The sequence below is a fragment of the Pongo pygmaeus genome, chromosome 13 (genome assembly GCF_028885625.2).
Source record: "Pongo pygmaeus isolate AG05252 chromosome 13, NHGRI_mPonPyg2-v2.0_pri, whole genome shotgun sequence".
Classification (NCBI taxonomy): Eukaryota; Metazoa; Chordata; class Mammalia; order Primates; family Hominidae; genus Pongo; species Pongo pygmaeus.
Window position 1 is genome coordinate 57,621,254 of NC_072386.2, and position 17,054 is coordinate 57,638,307.

Genomic DNA, 17,054 nt, shown 5'->3' on the forward strand with positions numbered 1-17,054 from the left:
GATGTATACAGCACTGTTTTTCATCTTTAAATGTTGACATGTTTTCACAAGTGGTTATGGGAGTCTATGAGATATTACTATTTAATTTTTTTTTTTTTTAAGACAGGGTCTCACTTTGTCCTCCAGGCTGGAGTGCAGTGGCATGATCTCGGCTCACTGCAACCTCCGCCTCCCAGGTTCAAGCAATCCTCTTGCCTCAGCCTTCCGAGTAGCTGGGACTACAGGCACCTGCCACCACGCCTGGCTAATTTTTGTATTTTTTATAGAAATGGGCTTTTGCCATGTTGCCTAGGCTGGTCTTGAACTCCTGAGCTCAAATGATCTGCTCACCTTGGCCTCCCAAAGTGCTAGGATTACAGGCATGAACCACCGCACCCAGCCACATCACTAGTATTTTTAAAAACTCAATCAAATTTTCAGATTTACTAGAAATGAGGCTGCACAGACCAACAAAAGTGTCATGTTTATTTGGGCCTGCAATTTTGTGAACTCACTGACACTAATTTTTATATCATGCTGACAAGAAGTTCTACTTGATTATTACTTATGTAAATAATTAAGAAGAGTTGGGGAAATGCATTACTATTATTTCAATAGTTCAGTTTGAGGGAAATGTGAAAAGGGATTTTTTTTTTATAACAAAAAGTTTAAGAACCACTGCCATTGGATATATATTATTTCCTTTATTATACTAGAATCCTAGGCATCAGTCACCACTTCTCCATCTTAAAAGAGAGATTCTCAGCTGAATCATAAATTAGCAAGTGGGTAAAGACCAGTGAGGGATTATCAAATGGGCAGACAAAATAAGTGTTTAGAGCATAAAAAGAGGCAAGGAGGGAGGAAGAAAGATCTATAAGAAACACATAATTTCAGCATTCATGTAAGTTTTGTATTGTTCTGAAAACGAAAATGGAATTTTAGGGTGTTTGTTTGTTTGCTTGTTTGTTTTAAGAGATGGGATCTCGCTCTGTTTCCCAGGCTGGAGTGCAGTGGTGCAATCACAGCTCACTGCAGCCTCCAACTCCTGGGCTTAAATGATCCTCCTGCCTCAGCTTCCTGAGTAGCTGGGACTACAGGTATGTGCCACCATGCTCTGCTAATTTTTATATTTTTTGCAGAGACAGAGTCTCGTTATGTTCCCTGGGCTGGTCTCCAACTTCTGGCTCCGAGTGATCCTGCCATCTCAGCCTCCTAGAGTGCTGGGATTGCAGATGTGAGCCACTGCACTCAGCATAGGATGTTTTATTTTGGATTACACTCCAGTGGGGTGGAGGCGGCGTTGCCCTGCCCACCAGAGTCCCACACTCAGGGCAACTCTACCTGACTTGGGCACATCCCTTTGCACCTCTGGCAGGCGGAAGACGTAGTGCACGTAGGAAGCCAGCAGGCAGTTCCTCCCATGCTGGTCCTTGCTCAGGTCCTTGCTGTTGTGCAGACTGTTGGCGATGGCCACCACGGACTCGAAGGCAAACTGGGAGAAGTTGGCTGAGGAACCAAGAGAAAAATGGGTAGTCCCACAGCTGGTCCTTAAGGAGCCCGAGGTGGAAGTTTCTCCAGGACAGTGACAATGAGTCCTGACCGCTGACCAATTTAACTAGGCCTGGGAAGGGTAAATGGTTTTGGTGAGCTCTGGCATGCTGGGTCTGAGTACCACAGGTGCCTCCACATTCCCTCCTTTGACCTTCCTCCTCCTGCCACGGAATAGCATTGATGGTTTTTAATGACAAAGACATAAGACTGTCCAGACGTCCTCCTTCTCTAAGCCAGGTTGTAAACTGATGCTACTCATTGGGGGCTGCAGACAGACATGACCACTATCACCTGCTTGCTACTAAGAAATGCAGAATCTCAGGCCCCACCCCAGAGAGTGTATTAATCAGGTTCTGCATTTTACAAGATGCCCACGTGACTATTGTGGACACTATGATTTGAGATGTGCTGCACAACCCTGATTCTTGTACAGATTAACTTAAAAATGTTTGCATATCAAGTCATTCCCACAGTGGGCCCATGCACAGTTGATTTACTGCATAGACCCTCTTGTTCTGGTGCCCTAAGCCTCTATAGTTTGGCTCCAATATACTTATGTAACCTTGTACCCTTTTTGGCTCAGTTCAACATCCCTTAAAATGAGGCAGTCATTGTATTGTCCCATCATGCCTGCTCTTACCTCTGAGACTTTGCTCATGCTGTTATCCTCGCCTAGAAAGCCCTCCTCACTCCTATCCACAAAATCACACCGACTCTGTGAATCTCAGCACAAGTCCCACCTCCTCCATGAAGCCGCCTGACTCCACACAGTACAAGGCTCAAGTGAAACTGAGTTACATGATTCTCCAGCTGTGTTTGGTGGTAAACTGTCTCTCTGTGAAAGCTGGAATCCTTCCCATGCAAAGTGCATTTCTCAAATTTTTTGTGCCCCCACTGTGCTTTCCATTGCATAGACACAGAATAGGTTCTGAATAAATGCTTGTAGACTAGCCACCTCCACTTATGCTGCCGATGCCAACACCCTGTGGTCCTCACACCACAAGGTGGCAACTTGCTATGGAGAAGCTGCTCAAAACACATAAATATTTTTGTCTGGTGAACAAGTCTGTATTAACTAGCTGGAACATACAAAGCAGTGTGCCACATATGTGGGGGCACAGAAAGTAATCAAAGGAGGGCAGAGCTCTGCAAGAATCTAGCTGGAGAGGCAACTGCTACATGGATGAAAAGTTAGCCTCCAATACAGGACATTTGATCTGTGGAACCACAAAAGATGCATATCAGGGTGCAAAGCAGAGTGAGAGATTAAGAGCACATGCCCCTCCCTGGCTCTAAAAGGTCTCTCACTTCATTGTCCCAGCCCACTTCCACACGTGCTTCTGTTCTACCACCAACTATGCTATTGACTTTCTTGCTGACACTCCCACACTTTTCTGGTTCTCTGCCGTGCTGCGCTCATCTCATTGCTCCTATTCTATTGGTTTTCACTCTCTTCCTTCTTCAAGGCCATCTCTTCATGTGGACCTCCTGCATCCTCCCAGATGGATGTTTTCTCACTCTCTCCTTTGATATCACCCTCCCTACCACCACTGCAAAATTTAGCTGTGTCCCTTTGAGGACTCTTGTCCTGTGCTGCTGACTCTTTGCCATATTATAAGTCCTCTGAGGTCTGAGATGCTCTTGGTTATTGTCACAAAGCCTACAACTTTTAGTACAGTACTGGGCATGTGGATAGTACCCAAAAGACGTCTGCTGGACTGGAAAGCAAAGAGCTATATAGACACAGCTGAAAATGGTGGCAAATAAAGATGCCCTATACCAGCCAGTCTACCCTGGAAGAGTTAGGAGAACCACTGGACTCTGGTCATGCCTCCAGGATAAGCTTTTGAGATTATTTCTAAGGGAAAATGTACACATTGTATTTAGTGTTAATTTGTTAAAAGTAAGCATTTAAAATAGACTGTAAGAGAGAATGGATGAGTTCTAGGGGGAGGGATGAATAGGGAGTGACTGCTAAAGGGCATGGGGTTTTATTTGGAGGTGATGAAAATGTTATAAAACTAGATTGTAGCGATCATTGCACAACCTTGTGACTATACTAAAAACCACTGAACTATACACTTTAAAATAGTGAGTTTATGTTTTAACTTTAAAAACTGATTGCATTGCATTTCAATTTAGAGAGTTCCTTCCCTCCATTTAACACAGGTTGTCTTACTTTAAAATGTTCCATTTCCTGTTAGTCAAGAAAATAAAAATATCTTCAAGGTAAAATAAATTCATCAATTACCAGAAATGGAATTTTGAAGACTGCCTATAATCATTTAATAAAGTTTACAAAAAGCTATAATATTAAGAACCCTATTTTAATGCTTCTTTTTCTTTCCAACATGCAGAAAGTCTCAAAAAAAAATAGCATAAGACTTGGCCTCCCTTGAACACACATCATCAGTGGAAAGGAAGATCACATTGTCTCTGGATTTCTGGAAAGTCATTTTTCATTAAAGAAGGCAATGCTTGCTTGCTCCTGCCTCCTCCCAGCCCAGCCCTGCAGGTTCATACCTGTCTGGCCAGCGATGACCATGGGCTGCACGGACAGCTGGAAGAGCTTGTCCAGCACCAGGTGCAGGAAGAGCACGAGCGGCTCCAGGCGGGAGGAGTTCAGGCAGATGATGCTGAGCTTCAGCTCATGCTCCAGTGCCATCTCGCTGATTTTCTGATCCAGCACGCGGATGGGGAAGGTCACCTGGCTCTCCAGGGAGTGGCAGAGGGTAAAGAACTTCTCCAGGTGGTTGTCCTGGGAAGGGAGAAGGCAGGACTCATGGGGTTTTATACCATCAATGTTCACCAGTGGATTCACAAACACAATCGAATAGCTCTTTATGGGTAGAACCTCTTATCCAGCGTTTCAGACCAGAAGGTCTAAGACATGATGTTTCAGACCGAGGTTATGAACTTCTTTGTAGAATGTGGTGCATGAAATTGAACCTTTCAATAATTATTAGCTAAAGAAGAAATAATTTAGGCTCTGACATGTTCTGTAAGCAGAGGTCAGCATACCAGGTAAGCATACTGCCAAGAGAGGGGTCTCAGCAGATGCAGAACTCAGACAGTGGCAGGTAAAGGAGGGAGTACGGAATTTCTTTTCAAGGGCTGGCAAAGTGGCAGAGTTACAGAGGGAAAAGAAGTAACAGCAGATGAGAGTTTCAAATCAAGTCTCCCCACAAAGTTTCTCAACTAACAGTGCAGATACTAGGTTCTTTCCTTTAGGTGCTCAGTGGTTTTGTAAGGTCTTTCTATTCCAATGACAAATGAAACCTAAAGAGGTTTGCGTGTCCCCACAAAGAACAAAAGGATTATTTTTTATTTATCTGTAGACAAGGATTTTCATTGATCTTTTATTGGCCTGTCCTTCAAAGGCTCCTCTGCTGCCCCTTTACCTTCATTATTAACCTTGACATTCCTTACCTGGGTGTGCACAGAAGAAACAGCTTGCACTTCAATATTAAATACTCCCTTATGTCCTTCAGCCCACTTAATGGGAGGATTCTGTAATGGGACTTTCTGTGTTAAAGAAAAAAAAAAAAAAAAGATTAGCAATCCAATTCCCTTTTCTGGTTACTAACAAGCAATGCAGAGCAACTTGACTGGAAATGTCAGGATTATATAAATACATAACTCTCTTGAAAACTAATCTAACTGTTCTTGGAGTCAGGAGCCCTGGATTCAACTCCAATTCTATACCAGTTATTATTTATGTATTTATTCATTCCTTTTGAGACAGGGTCCCACTCTGTCACCAGGCTGAAGTACAGTGGTGCAATCACGGCTCACTGCAGCCTCGACCTCCTGGGCTCAGATGATCCTCCCATCTCAAGTCTCTGGAGTAGCGGGGACTACAGGCACACACCACCACACCCAGCTAATTTTTCTATTTTTTGTAGAAATGCGGTTTCACCATGTTGCCCAAGCTGGTCTCAAACTTCTGGGCTCAAGTGATCCGCCCGCTTCAGCCTCCCAAAATGTTGGGATTATAGGTGTGAGCCACTGTGCCCCGCTTCAAACTAGTTATTTTTACTTAGACGAGTCAATTAAACTTTCTGGGCCTTAGTGTTCTGTTCTCATGCTGTGAGAAGAGGGTTGAACTGTGTGATCTATCTCTAAGTTCCAAACCAGCGTTGATGATTCTGGATTCTAGGAATTAAAATAAATTAAGAACCCAGCAATTTCCCCATTAATCAGAATTGTCAGGACAAAGTATAGAATATCTTTACAAGACATGAAATTTTAATACTTTTGAGTACCCAATATTACTTTCCCTTTCACCACAGTTTTTCCAAGTGTTTCCAACATGTTTCTAGGCCAGCTTGGCTCCTGCTTTAATTACTCAAAGTGACTCTTTTATACTGTTTATATATCAATTCCTTTGTAGGCCTTAGAGACAGTTTCTTGCCTTAAATTCCCATTGAAATTGCATTCCTTTGGAGATATCCTGCAGTGTTGAGTGAGGAGGGCCTCGCCTAGGTTTGTATGTCTTTCATTGTAATGAAAGGTAGATGTGTACAGGGGATGGAGACCTTTAAAGCTATCTGAAGCAGTCACAAACTGGGGCCCAAAGTGGGCTCTAGCCTACACACACATTCTGTTTGAAGTATTAGGAGCTTTAAAAAATTAGTTACCAATATTTGAAAGCCTGAAAATTTCCTATAAAAGACTGCTTTTCCAACTTCATTTGAGTACTGGAAGAAATTAAAAATTGGCCTTATATCCTAGCATGTCACCAATCTGCAGAGTGAAGGGAACAGCTGTGGCCTTCAGATGGGGCAGAGACAATCTCTAGAGTGAACAGATGCCACCAGAACAAGGCATTCATTTATGTTACTCATCTGGATCCTGTGGGCACTTGAGTTTGCCATCTGTGATCTAAAAGATCACTGTCCAGTGGAAATATAATGTGAGCTATATATGTAATTTAAAATCATCTAGTGGCCACATTAAAAAAGTAAAAAGGGGCCAGGCATGGTGGCTCACACCTATAATCCCAGGACTTTGGGAGTCCAAGGTGGGAGGATCACATGAGGCCAGGAGTTTGAGACCAGCCTGAGCAGCATAGCAAGACCCTGTTTCTACTGAAAAAAAAGAAAAAAAAATTAGCTGGGCATGGTGGTGCATGCCTATAGTCCCAGCTACTAAGGAGGCCAAGGTGAGAGGATTGCTTGAGCCTATGAGTTCAAGATTACAGTGAGCTGTGATCACGCCACTGCACTCCAGCCTGAGTGACAGAGCAAGACCCTGTCTCTAAAAAAAAAAAAAAAAAAAAAAAAAGGAACATGTGAAAGTAATATTTCATTTAACTCAATATAGCCTAAAGACTGTTTCAATATGTAATCAATGTAAAAAATTATTAATACGATATTTCATATTTTTCCCCACGAAGTTTTTGAAATCTGGTGCATATTTTACTTATAGCACATATCTCAGTTTGAACTAGCCATATTTTCCTCAATAGCCACATGCAGCTAGTGGCTATCTTATTAGACAGTGCAGGTTTAAAGGATACTAAGAGAGGCTAAGGGTATATCTATAAACACAGCATAGCGCAAGTAAGAAAAATGAATTAATGTTTACTTAGGAATTGAATTTGTTGTTTGGCAAGCATTATCTCATTTAATGCTTACAGCAACCTTATAGGCAGATATGCAGATATGGGCTCAGTTTCATCTTCGAGACTCAAAGAGGGTAAGCAACTCACCCACATTCACACAGCTAGGGAGTGGCAGAATCTAGACTTTGGACACAGATTTGTCTCTCTCCAACACTCAGGTATTTCCTATAGCTTAAGAAGATAATGGGGGTTCTAAGAAATTAGAGTGTGCAACTTGATGATGAGAAGGTGGTTTTGAGTGCTACTGAAAGGTGTTGATGTCCAAATCATAAAGACCAATCAGGGAAATGTCTGTGGACATACTCGGATTGCCCCTTAGATGGCTTTGATGAGAGAAGTTTTGGTTTACCAGACACATGCCTGTGGTCCAGGGCAAAAGTTGGTTCTCTCTTTAAGGAAAAAAGAAAATAAGAGGAAAACAACCGGAAGTGAGGCAGTAGATGGTGAAAGAACAGAGAAGAAAGTTGACTGGAATGGTTGAAATTAAATTCAAATTTCTGCGAAATTCTTCAACTTAAAATTGCAAGGAAAGCAAAAGAGATGGAGGATCTGTAGATTAAAAGCGTCTCCAGAGACATAACAATCGATAGCAGTGTGTAGACCTTATTTGAATACCAATTTTAAAAAGCAAGCATCAAAAATATATCATTAGTGGGATAATTAAAAATTTGATCAGTGACTGAATATTTGATGATACTAAGAAACTACAGTTAAAATTTTAAAGTATGACAATGGTATTGTGATGCTTAAAAACAAATCCCTTATCTTTTAAGATGCAGACTAAAATGAAATATGATGTCCGAGATTTACTTCAAAATAATACTTATTGATATAAACCTATGCAAGGAACTGAGAAGTGGGATAGCAATGTGACAGCTGGTGCAGTCAGGGTGGACAGTCCCCTGGGCTCCCTTTATTTATTTTTTATTTATTTATTTTGAGATGGAGTCTCACTCTGTCACCCAGGCTGCAGTGCAGTGGTGTGATCTCAGCTCACTGCAACCTCCACTTCCCAGGTTAAAGTGATTCTCCTGCCTCAGCCTCCCGAGTAGCTGGGATTACAGGCACCTGACACCACGCGCGGCTAATTTTTTTGTATTTTTAGTACAGATGGAGTTTCACCATGTTGGCCAGGCTGGTCTTGAACTCCTCACCTCAAGTGATCTGCCTGCCTCGGCCTCCCAAAGTGCTGGGATTACAGGCACCCAACACCAGGACCGGCTAATTTTTGTATTTTTAGTAGAGATGGGGTTTCGCCACATTGGCCAGGCTGGTCTTGAAATCCTGACCTCAGGTGATCCGCCTGGGCTTCTCTTTAAATGGGTGCACTGCAGCGGAGTGGAGGGGCAAGAGGAAGTGCCAGAAACAGGAAGTGGGAAAGGCTATTGGCATTGGGATTGGTAGGAGAATAAATACCTTGGTATCTACCTGAGGGCTGTGACAACTGACCCAAGAAAGAAACGGATGGAATCTGGCCTGGAAATCTTTCATAAGGATCCTTGATGGGAGCAGTTGTTTATTATGAATGGCCTTAGTTTGCCTCCTCTTCTATAATACATTATTCTGGGAATCCCTCTGTGGTAGATAATGCAAGGTTATGCTGCCTTGGGTGTAGGCTGCATCTACTAAACATTCTGATTTGGTGGCATTTAAAAGAATGAGGTTTCACAGTCAGTTATTCCTCCCATCCTATCAGAACAATGTGCTCTCTGAGAACACGATGAGCATCCATGGCCACATGGAAATGAAAAGTGGGCCTGGGAAGGTGGTCCAAGACTACAGCTGGACAAGAAACGGCTGATGGCCAGCTTGCCAATTACCTCAGCAGAATGCATGGAGTAGTTGGGTGGCAATTTTTCCAAGGCAACTGGGAGACAGTAGGATCCAGTTTGAAGACGTTCATTTAAGAGAATTGGCAGCCACTGAAACAGACGATGTAAATAATAAAGTGGTATTTATTACAGCATATAATTCTGGCAATTTATCTAGCTCGCAATAATCAAATGCAACTAAACAGTGATTAGATATTGACCGGTACTCTTTTTGGCAGTAATTTCTGTCCAGTTCTTTGCATTGTAAATCTCTGAGAGCTCCTGAAATGTTAATATTGATGATTTATTGCTTTTGGAGCTAAAGCAGTAGCATTTTTCTCTGTAGCCAATGTTTGTGTGTGTCTGAACAACATCAATGTTTACTTTACCTTTTATATCTTTTCAGGAAAAAATTGTTTCTTCTTGGGGGACAAAGCTAGTTCTATACGTGAAGCATGGATATTAAATTTGGAAATAGTGAACATTGCAACGCTTTTTAAAAAACAAATGAGTATTCTTCCAACATCTATCACACACTAGCTTTCCATTCCTGAAATTTGACATTTGCTAAGGCAAATCATTTCTGCCTCTTGCTATAATGTGGCTTAGCATGTTTTGCTACTTCTGACTGGAAAAAATCAAGTGAATAGAATTTGGTTGTTTATCTCTGCAGTGACCTCAGATGCACCAACAACTGCAGTGTGAGTCAGCAGGCTGGAAACGACTCACTGAATATCCCAGGAGAGTTTCCACGGAGGCTCCTTGCTTCTGCTGACAGCTGATATGGTAGAAGGTGAACAGGAGGTGGTGATTTACTGTGAGCTTAGCGGGGAGCTTAATTTTCACTTCTTCATAAAAGTCAGGAGACCTGTTTCAAAAGCACATTATACACAAATAACTTTTAGCAAGAATGATGACTTCTCTGATTGTAAAACGCCACGGCCCCTTTGCTCCTCAGAATTTGCCTGTTTTGCTCTTCATTTTACATTACTCTGCTCTGAAGCTAGAAGTCCCTGAGACCAAGCTTATGTTATTAGATACACTTCCCTTACATAAAACTGTTCATGAACTAAAGGCTTTGTCAGGAAAAAAAAAACAAAAAACAAAAAAAACTCCCCCACACAATGGAAAACTCCAACAACTTAATTTGAAGAAAGGATGAGGTTTGGACTCCTGCTGTGACCTCCTTTTTCCATCTCTACCCAAGGAACCAAGCCTAGCACCTAGCTGCACTCATCAAAGAGTAGAAGCAAATGAATGAGGCAGGAGGAAAAAGGAACCGGATTTAACTGCATTATGAAGCCCTAGGTGCTTCATTAATTACGAAGTACATTGTGTACATTGTAAAGTAATGTAGGTATGTAATGTACATTACCTCACTTAATCCTCATCCCAATCCCAGAATGTGCTTAAATGAAGGACTTAATTAGGCCCAGGTTATCAGGCCCGGATCAAACCCAATTCCATCCGACACTGTGCAGATGTCTCTCCCTTCCCTGTGGAACATGAATAACAGGGTAGGCATTATCCCATGACTCCATTTGCCGGTGGAATAATGAGTGTTCCATTTCTCCTTTGGTCAGCCTAGGCAGGCAGTGGGGCAGGTGTCAAGTGGAGAGGACAGGGACACACAGGGCAAGGGGAGCTGTATTGTGCTTCTGGCCCCCTCCAGGGTCTCAAAGCAAGTTAGGAAATGTGTTTCCTTAATTAACGTAATACAACCTCTTTGCATCATACTAGACTAGAAGCTTTCGGAAAAGTCAAAACTATATTGGATTCGTGAAGACACGTTCTTCTCTCAGTCTTGGTTAATGGCAAAGCTATACATCTTCAACACAGAGTCATGGAACTGGCATGGATTTCCTTTGCCCCTCAGTCCCTGAATTATAAAAATAGTTACGAGGAACCACCCAGGGGACTTGGAAAAAACAGGAGATGATGAAACCATCTTGGCGTATATTTAGAATGCTGAAACAGACTTACTTATTATGGTATGTAACAGCTGTGTACACTTCCTGCAGAAATTCAGGCCCGCTGGACTTTCCAAAGATGACCTGTTCACCAGTAGAGAAAGGATCAAATTATCAGTAACATTTGGGTACATCGAATTGACTATCATCAGGCCAACCGGATGTTCTGGTCTCATAGAGCTGCATTTTGTACAATTAAGAGTGCTGGGTTGGCCAGGAGCAGTGGCTCACGCCTGTAATCTCAGCACCCTGGGAGGTCGGGGTGGGAGAATGGCTTGAGCCCAGGAGTTGGAGACCAGCCTGGGCAACATGGCGAAACCTCATCTCTACAAAAAAATACAAAAATTAGCCAGGCATGGTGGCATACGTGTATAGTCCCTGCTACTCAGGGGACGGAGGCAGGAGGATCGCTTGAGCCTAGGAAGCAGAGGTTGCAGTGAGCTGAGATTGCATCATTGCACTCCAGCCTGGGCAAGAGTGAGATCCTGTCTCAAAAAGAAAAAAAAAGTGCTGGGACTACAACTGGCCCAAGCACACCAGTGCAGAGGAACTGGCTATGAAGGGTGAAATGAGGTTCCAAGGGGCTATATTAGTGACCAAGGGCCACATGTTTGTGAGATTAGAAAACCAGTACTCTCTCCACTCTGCCTCACTGCCTAGAGGTCTATCCAACAGGCCAAAGTTACATACTTTTGTCTTGAGTGAGAAATCCCCAGTTCCAGGTTCTTCTCTCTCCGAACATACAGACCTAGTCACTTAGGTGGTTTCAATCTCCACTGCCTTATCCACATTTGTGCTATTTAGAAAAAGATACCTCCTTGGGCCTGAAGCAGCATTTAGGATGCATTATGAACAAGTGCACTCACCTTTGTGCAGAGAAAAAAAGCTCTTTCCTCTAGATGCAGTAATCCCAACACCAGAACCCATGGCTCAGTGAATGAAGAACAGACTGGACTTTAGCCCACAGTCACCCTTGGCTGGGCATCTTGGCTGCCACAGGATCTGCACAAGCATGCCTGGTATTCCTGGCAGTGGCATGCCAGGGGCCTGAGCAGAGAGGACTAAGAGGACCCCACCACTGTCTTAAGACACCTTGCATTGGGAAGACAGGTGGGACATTAGGAGAAAGGTTTTTTTTTTTCTTTTTTTCTTTGGGTGGGACATTAAGAAAAAGGTTTTTTTTTCTTTTTTGTTTTAGAAAGGTATATTAACTGAGTGCAGTGGCTCACGCCTGTAATCCCAGCACTTTAGGAGGCCAAGGAGGGTGGATCAGCTGAGGTCAGGAGTTTGAGACCACCCTGGCCAACATGGTGAAACCCCATCTCTACTAAAAATACAAAATTAGCTGGGCGTGGTGGCATGCACCTGTAATCCCACCTACTTGGAAGGCTGAGGCAGGAGAATCACTTGAATTTGGGAGGTGGAGGTTGTGGCCATAGTACTCCAGCCTGGGCAAACAGAGTGAAACTCCGTCTCAAAAAGAAAGAAAGAAAGAAAGTTATATGAACTGAATTCTATGACTTATGGGAAATAGTAATAGCTAACCACCATCTCATCTAGTAGGATATGGTTTAAAAAGTATAAATTCTGGCATTTTGAGTTCCTTGGAGCACACTGCATTTTATATATATATATATATGTATATAATTTGATTTATATTTTGCCTCAGAACAAAGATCCACTCCTAGAAGGTGTGGAGGTGGTGTGTGTTTATAATTACTAGGCAGTACTTTGTATTTATTAGCACTGTGGTCCAAGGCTTCAGTAAGTGTGTAACACAGTGTGTGTATAACACAGTGTGTACAGTTTTTGCATGGAAGACACTCAGCAAACATGGCGCACATGTTGAGCCATCTCTTTACTTTGTATGCCTTTAGAGTGGGGTGGTCCTATGGGCAGTATGGAAAGACTTTATGATTTTTTTTAATCCTCTAAAATGATCTGTATGTTCCAAGCTCACTACAGAATAAGCTGAGAAAGAGATTGTCAAGTAAGACTGACCCTGTTTCTCCATTGGTATCCTGGGCACAGAAGCCCTTGCACATGCTCAGCAGTATTGGCCTGGAATAGACGGACTCTGTACACTGATGAGTCCTGGACTTGTGTGAATTGACAGGGGTGTGCAGCCCACCCTGATTTGAGGCAAATGTTCATTTCCCTCCTTACCGGCATCGCGTTGCTAGCATCTTCTCCACACATAAACTGGATCTTTATTGTAATGTTCCGGGCTGATGCTAGTTTGTTTACAAAGTTCAGCCTCTGTGGGTAGACATAGAGAAGGTTTCTGAAAAAGAAGAGATAAAGAATCAATGAAAAAGGTCTAGAGTTTATTTTAACTAAGTTCTTCAGCGAATACTGAGACTTCCATTCATGGGGTGCTTTTTCCAAAGAAGTTTTTCCTCTCAGAAGTGAATTATTATTGGAGGGAGTGAATTACTTGATTCTTCCTCTTCAGCTACAGTCATCTGAAAATAACCCCCACTGCTCTCTGTTTCGCTACAAGTAAAGATGTTTTTGCTGCAGCTTAGAAAGTCTTAATGTCTTGGAATGTGGAAATCTGCCTAGAGGTAATTATATCTCTGATACACAGATAAAGAAGGCAAAAAAGGTCCAGCTCATTTTAAATAAAACTCATGGCCGTAGATGATGGCCTAATGTCATTCTTCTCTTTTTTCTTCCTAATTTTTATGTAATAGTTTCCTTTTCTTACTGGCATGGCACTCACATTGGCTTAGCTTTCTGTTCTTATCTAAGATGGCAGCTCAAACCTCCAAGCTCAATTACTGTATAATAACAACAACAATATGAATAATATATCCATCCATTTGACAACTATAGGACAGGTACTAGGCTACCCAGTGCCTGGGTAACTTGCCTATGTTTTTCTTTCTATTTGCATTATTAGTAGTAGATTCCACTACAACGTAAGTTCCACAAGGACAGGGATTTTTCTCTGATGTTTTTGATTCACTGATGTATCTCCAGCAGCTAGAATAGTGCCTGGGACACAATAGTATTAAGTAAGTGTTTGTTGAATGAAGGAATGAGCATATACATAATTGATGAAGTATATTCCTGGCTTGAAGAAACAATAATAATGATACTAACATTTAAACAGGACTTATCCTGAGTCAGGCCAATGTTCCAAATACTTCATATTTATTAATTTGTTTAATTCTCATAGCTATCCTATAGGTAGGTACTATTATCATTGTCATCAACCCCATGTCACAAGTGAGGAACAAATGAGATACAGAGATGTTAGGTAATATACCCCATATCATATAACTAAATGGCAGAGCTGGGAATTGAACCCAGACTGTCTAGTTCCAGAGTCATGCTCATAACCACTGTATTCTCTCAGATAAGAGCCCTGATAAGCATGGCCTTTTCATACTGTGCTATCCTGACATCTCTCAGGGACAAGTTTGCCTCCATTTTCTAGGTATTAACAGTGGCATGTCAACCTGCATTTCCCAGCCTGTCCCACAGAGCCCTAGTGTTCTGCAAAGTGTTAACAAGTGTATGGGGAAGGTACAGGGGTTGAGCAAATGTGGTTGGGAAAGACCAGGGCAAAGTGAGATAAACAGGTTACTGTGCACTGAGAATGCCTTAGAAGGAGAAAGACTCTTCTTTCCCCAAATGTTTTGACCTCAGAACTCCTTTCATTTATTTATCCTTTCATCGTAGCTTTTATGAATTTAACATTCTGAGAAATTATTTGGGGAAACCCCAGATAAACTTACCTAGTCACAGAAGAACATCCCACATCAAGGAAAGAAAAGTTAGGGCACAGGGATTCTCTACTCAAATCTCTTGCAAAATAATGAATGCTCTCAGGTATTTGAGAGGAAAAATGATAATTGGAACAATCAAGAACACACAGGAGCCATTACGTTGGATGTGCAAGTTCAAAGGCCATGGAGGCAAATAAATAGTATTCCTAGGTCTTATTTTACCCTCATCTCTCTATTTTGGGTGACTCCCTGGAGGCAGAATGGGGCTGGCCTGGTGCTGGGAGCGAGTATGAGTTGCTGTACTCTGTGACTTTCTGGGCTGATATATGACAATACTCAATGAGCTTCAAATATCAGTGAGGTGTAGATGGTCTTACCAGAAAAGTAGACGACAGGCCATGTCACAACGAAGGGATTAGCATAGAATTCTGGGGTGCTCAGGCCAGGAGGCACCTAGACTGAGCCCCAACTTTTAAAGATGAGGCACATGATAAATGAGCCACAGAGCAGGCAGAGATCCACTACAGTGCTGTTTCTACTCAACCACTGGCTGTCTTAGCAGCACCTCCCAAATCTTGCTCTGTCTAAACAGAGGCAGCCTAAAACCCTGGTGCAGGTAGATACGATTGAGCCACTGATGCTGTCAGGAGTGGACATGGATATAGTAAATGATGATGGAAGACATTTACAGTTGGGGTGCAGGGATATGTGTGGGGTACAGACCCCTCTCTGCTCACTGTTCACTTCTGTTCAACTCCACTGCCACCAATCAAATAAGCAGAGCTAATGTCTGTTAAGCGGGATTGAGGGTGTTCTCTCTGGAGGCAGAGAGCTGAGATTTGAATCCAGCTTTTGCTTCTTTTAGCTGCATGGCCTTTGGCAAGTTACTTAGCTTTTCCAAAGCATAATTGCATCGACCTCAAAGGGCTGTGGTGAGCATTAATAGCAACAACTGAAACCTAGAAGACTTCTCTGAAAAAAAAAAAAAAAAGCCTTCTCTGAAAAGATAAGTTTTATGACTAGCAGTAGACTTCTATTATTATCATTACTATAATAGTAGCATGATATATGCTTCTAAAGGCATGATTTATGACAAGTTATTTACTTCTGTACCTTAACAAGTACAAACTCTGTAAACCTACAAATGTGAACACTGAAAACATACTGAAGTTATATAGCCCCCTAAAAACATAAATGATAGTTATTATGATAATTATTTCCTCCACACGGCTAACAAGTCAGACCCACACTCCAACCTACCTTGTCCCTGTCTCTCCACTCTGAACCACCCTCATTCTTACCTGGACCCATGCAACGCCTTCTCAATAGATCTTGACTTCTACACTTGCCTCTTACAATGTTCCTCATATATTGGTCAGAAGGATCTTTCAAAAATGTAAAATAAATTATGTCAGGCCCCCACAAGGGTTTCCCACACTTTTTATCATGGGTCCTACATGACCTTGCCCTTGGCAATGGCTCTGACCTTATCTTTCATCATTCTCCCATGCTGGCCTTTTTTCAAAACCTAGAACATTCCAAACTTATTCCTTCCTTCGTCCCTTCTGTTCCCCAGAGGGCTTCCCCATTCACTAAATGGCTGGTTCTTCTCATCTTTGGGGTTCAGCTCATATGTCATATCTTCTGAGGTCTTCCCTATCGTTCTATTTGATTGGTCCATTCCACTTTCACACACACACTCCCTCTTTCATAATCATATGATTATCATATACACAGATGATTATGAAAGTAATGTGTGCCCATTTTTTCAACCTTGCATAACATAAAAGTACATAAAAATATAAAGAAAAGAATAGCAACCACCCACTATACTACTGCACCGAGGAAGATCACCGTTAAGACTTTAACACATTTCCATTTAGCCTTTTCCCCTCTATACATTAAACTTTTTTTTTTTCAATTTTTGAGACAGGATCTCACTCTGTTGTCTAGGCTGGAGTGCAGTGGTATGATCAAGGCTTACTGCAGCCTTGACCTCCTGGGCTCCAGTGATCCTCCAGCGATCCTCCAGCCTCAGCCTCCGCCTCCCTAGTAGCTAGAATAGTAGGCATGCATCATGACACCTGGCTAATTTTTAAATTTTTTGTAGAGACAGGGTCTCACTATGGTGCCCAGGCTGGTCTTGAACTCCTGGCCTTCAGTGATACTCCTGCCTTGGCCTCCCAAAGTGCTGGAATTATAGGCATAAGTCACTATGCCCAGCCACATTAAACATTTTTATCATACTGTATGTACAAAGCTTTATCTTTTTTTATGTCACTAAATGCTGTTCAGTTATGACCATTTCCCCAATGTGACTAACTATTCTTAATAAACATGATTTTAATGGGTGCATGGTATTGCATATTCTGAATAT

The 17,054-nt window shown here is 42.2% G+C and overlaps 1 protein-coding gene across 6 annotated transcripts in view; it reads right to left on the reverse strand.

Moving 5' to 3' along the window:
- Window positions 1–17,054, reverse strand: part of DOCK8 (dedicator of cytokinesis 8) — a 247,673-nt gene that overhangs the window by 82,812 nt on the left and 147,807 nt on the right. For all 6 annotated transcript variants that reach the window (XM_054499987.2, XM_063649580.1, XM_054499990.2 and 3 more), the window contains 7 exons: window positions 13,107–13,224; window positions 10,954–11,024; window positions 9,700–9,838; window positions 8,980–9,081; window positions 4,963–5,058; window positions 4,057–4,291; window positions 1,324–1,488 (listed from right to left, as the gene is read on the reverse strand). In XM_054499987.2, coding sequence (XP_054355962.1) covers window positions 1,324–1,488; window positions 4,057–4,291; window positions 4,963–5,058; window positions 8,980–9,081; window positions 9,700–9,838; window positions 10,954–11,024; window positions 13,107–13,224 — 926 coding nt within the window. The remainder of the gene's footprint in view (window positions 1–1,323; window positions 1,489–4,056; window positions 4,292–4,962; window positions 5,059–8,979; window positions 9,082–9,699; window positions 9,839–10,953; window positions 11,025–13,106; window positions 13,225–17,054) is intronic.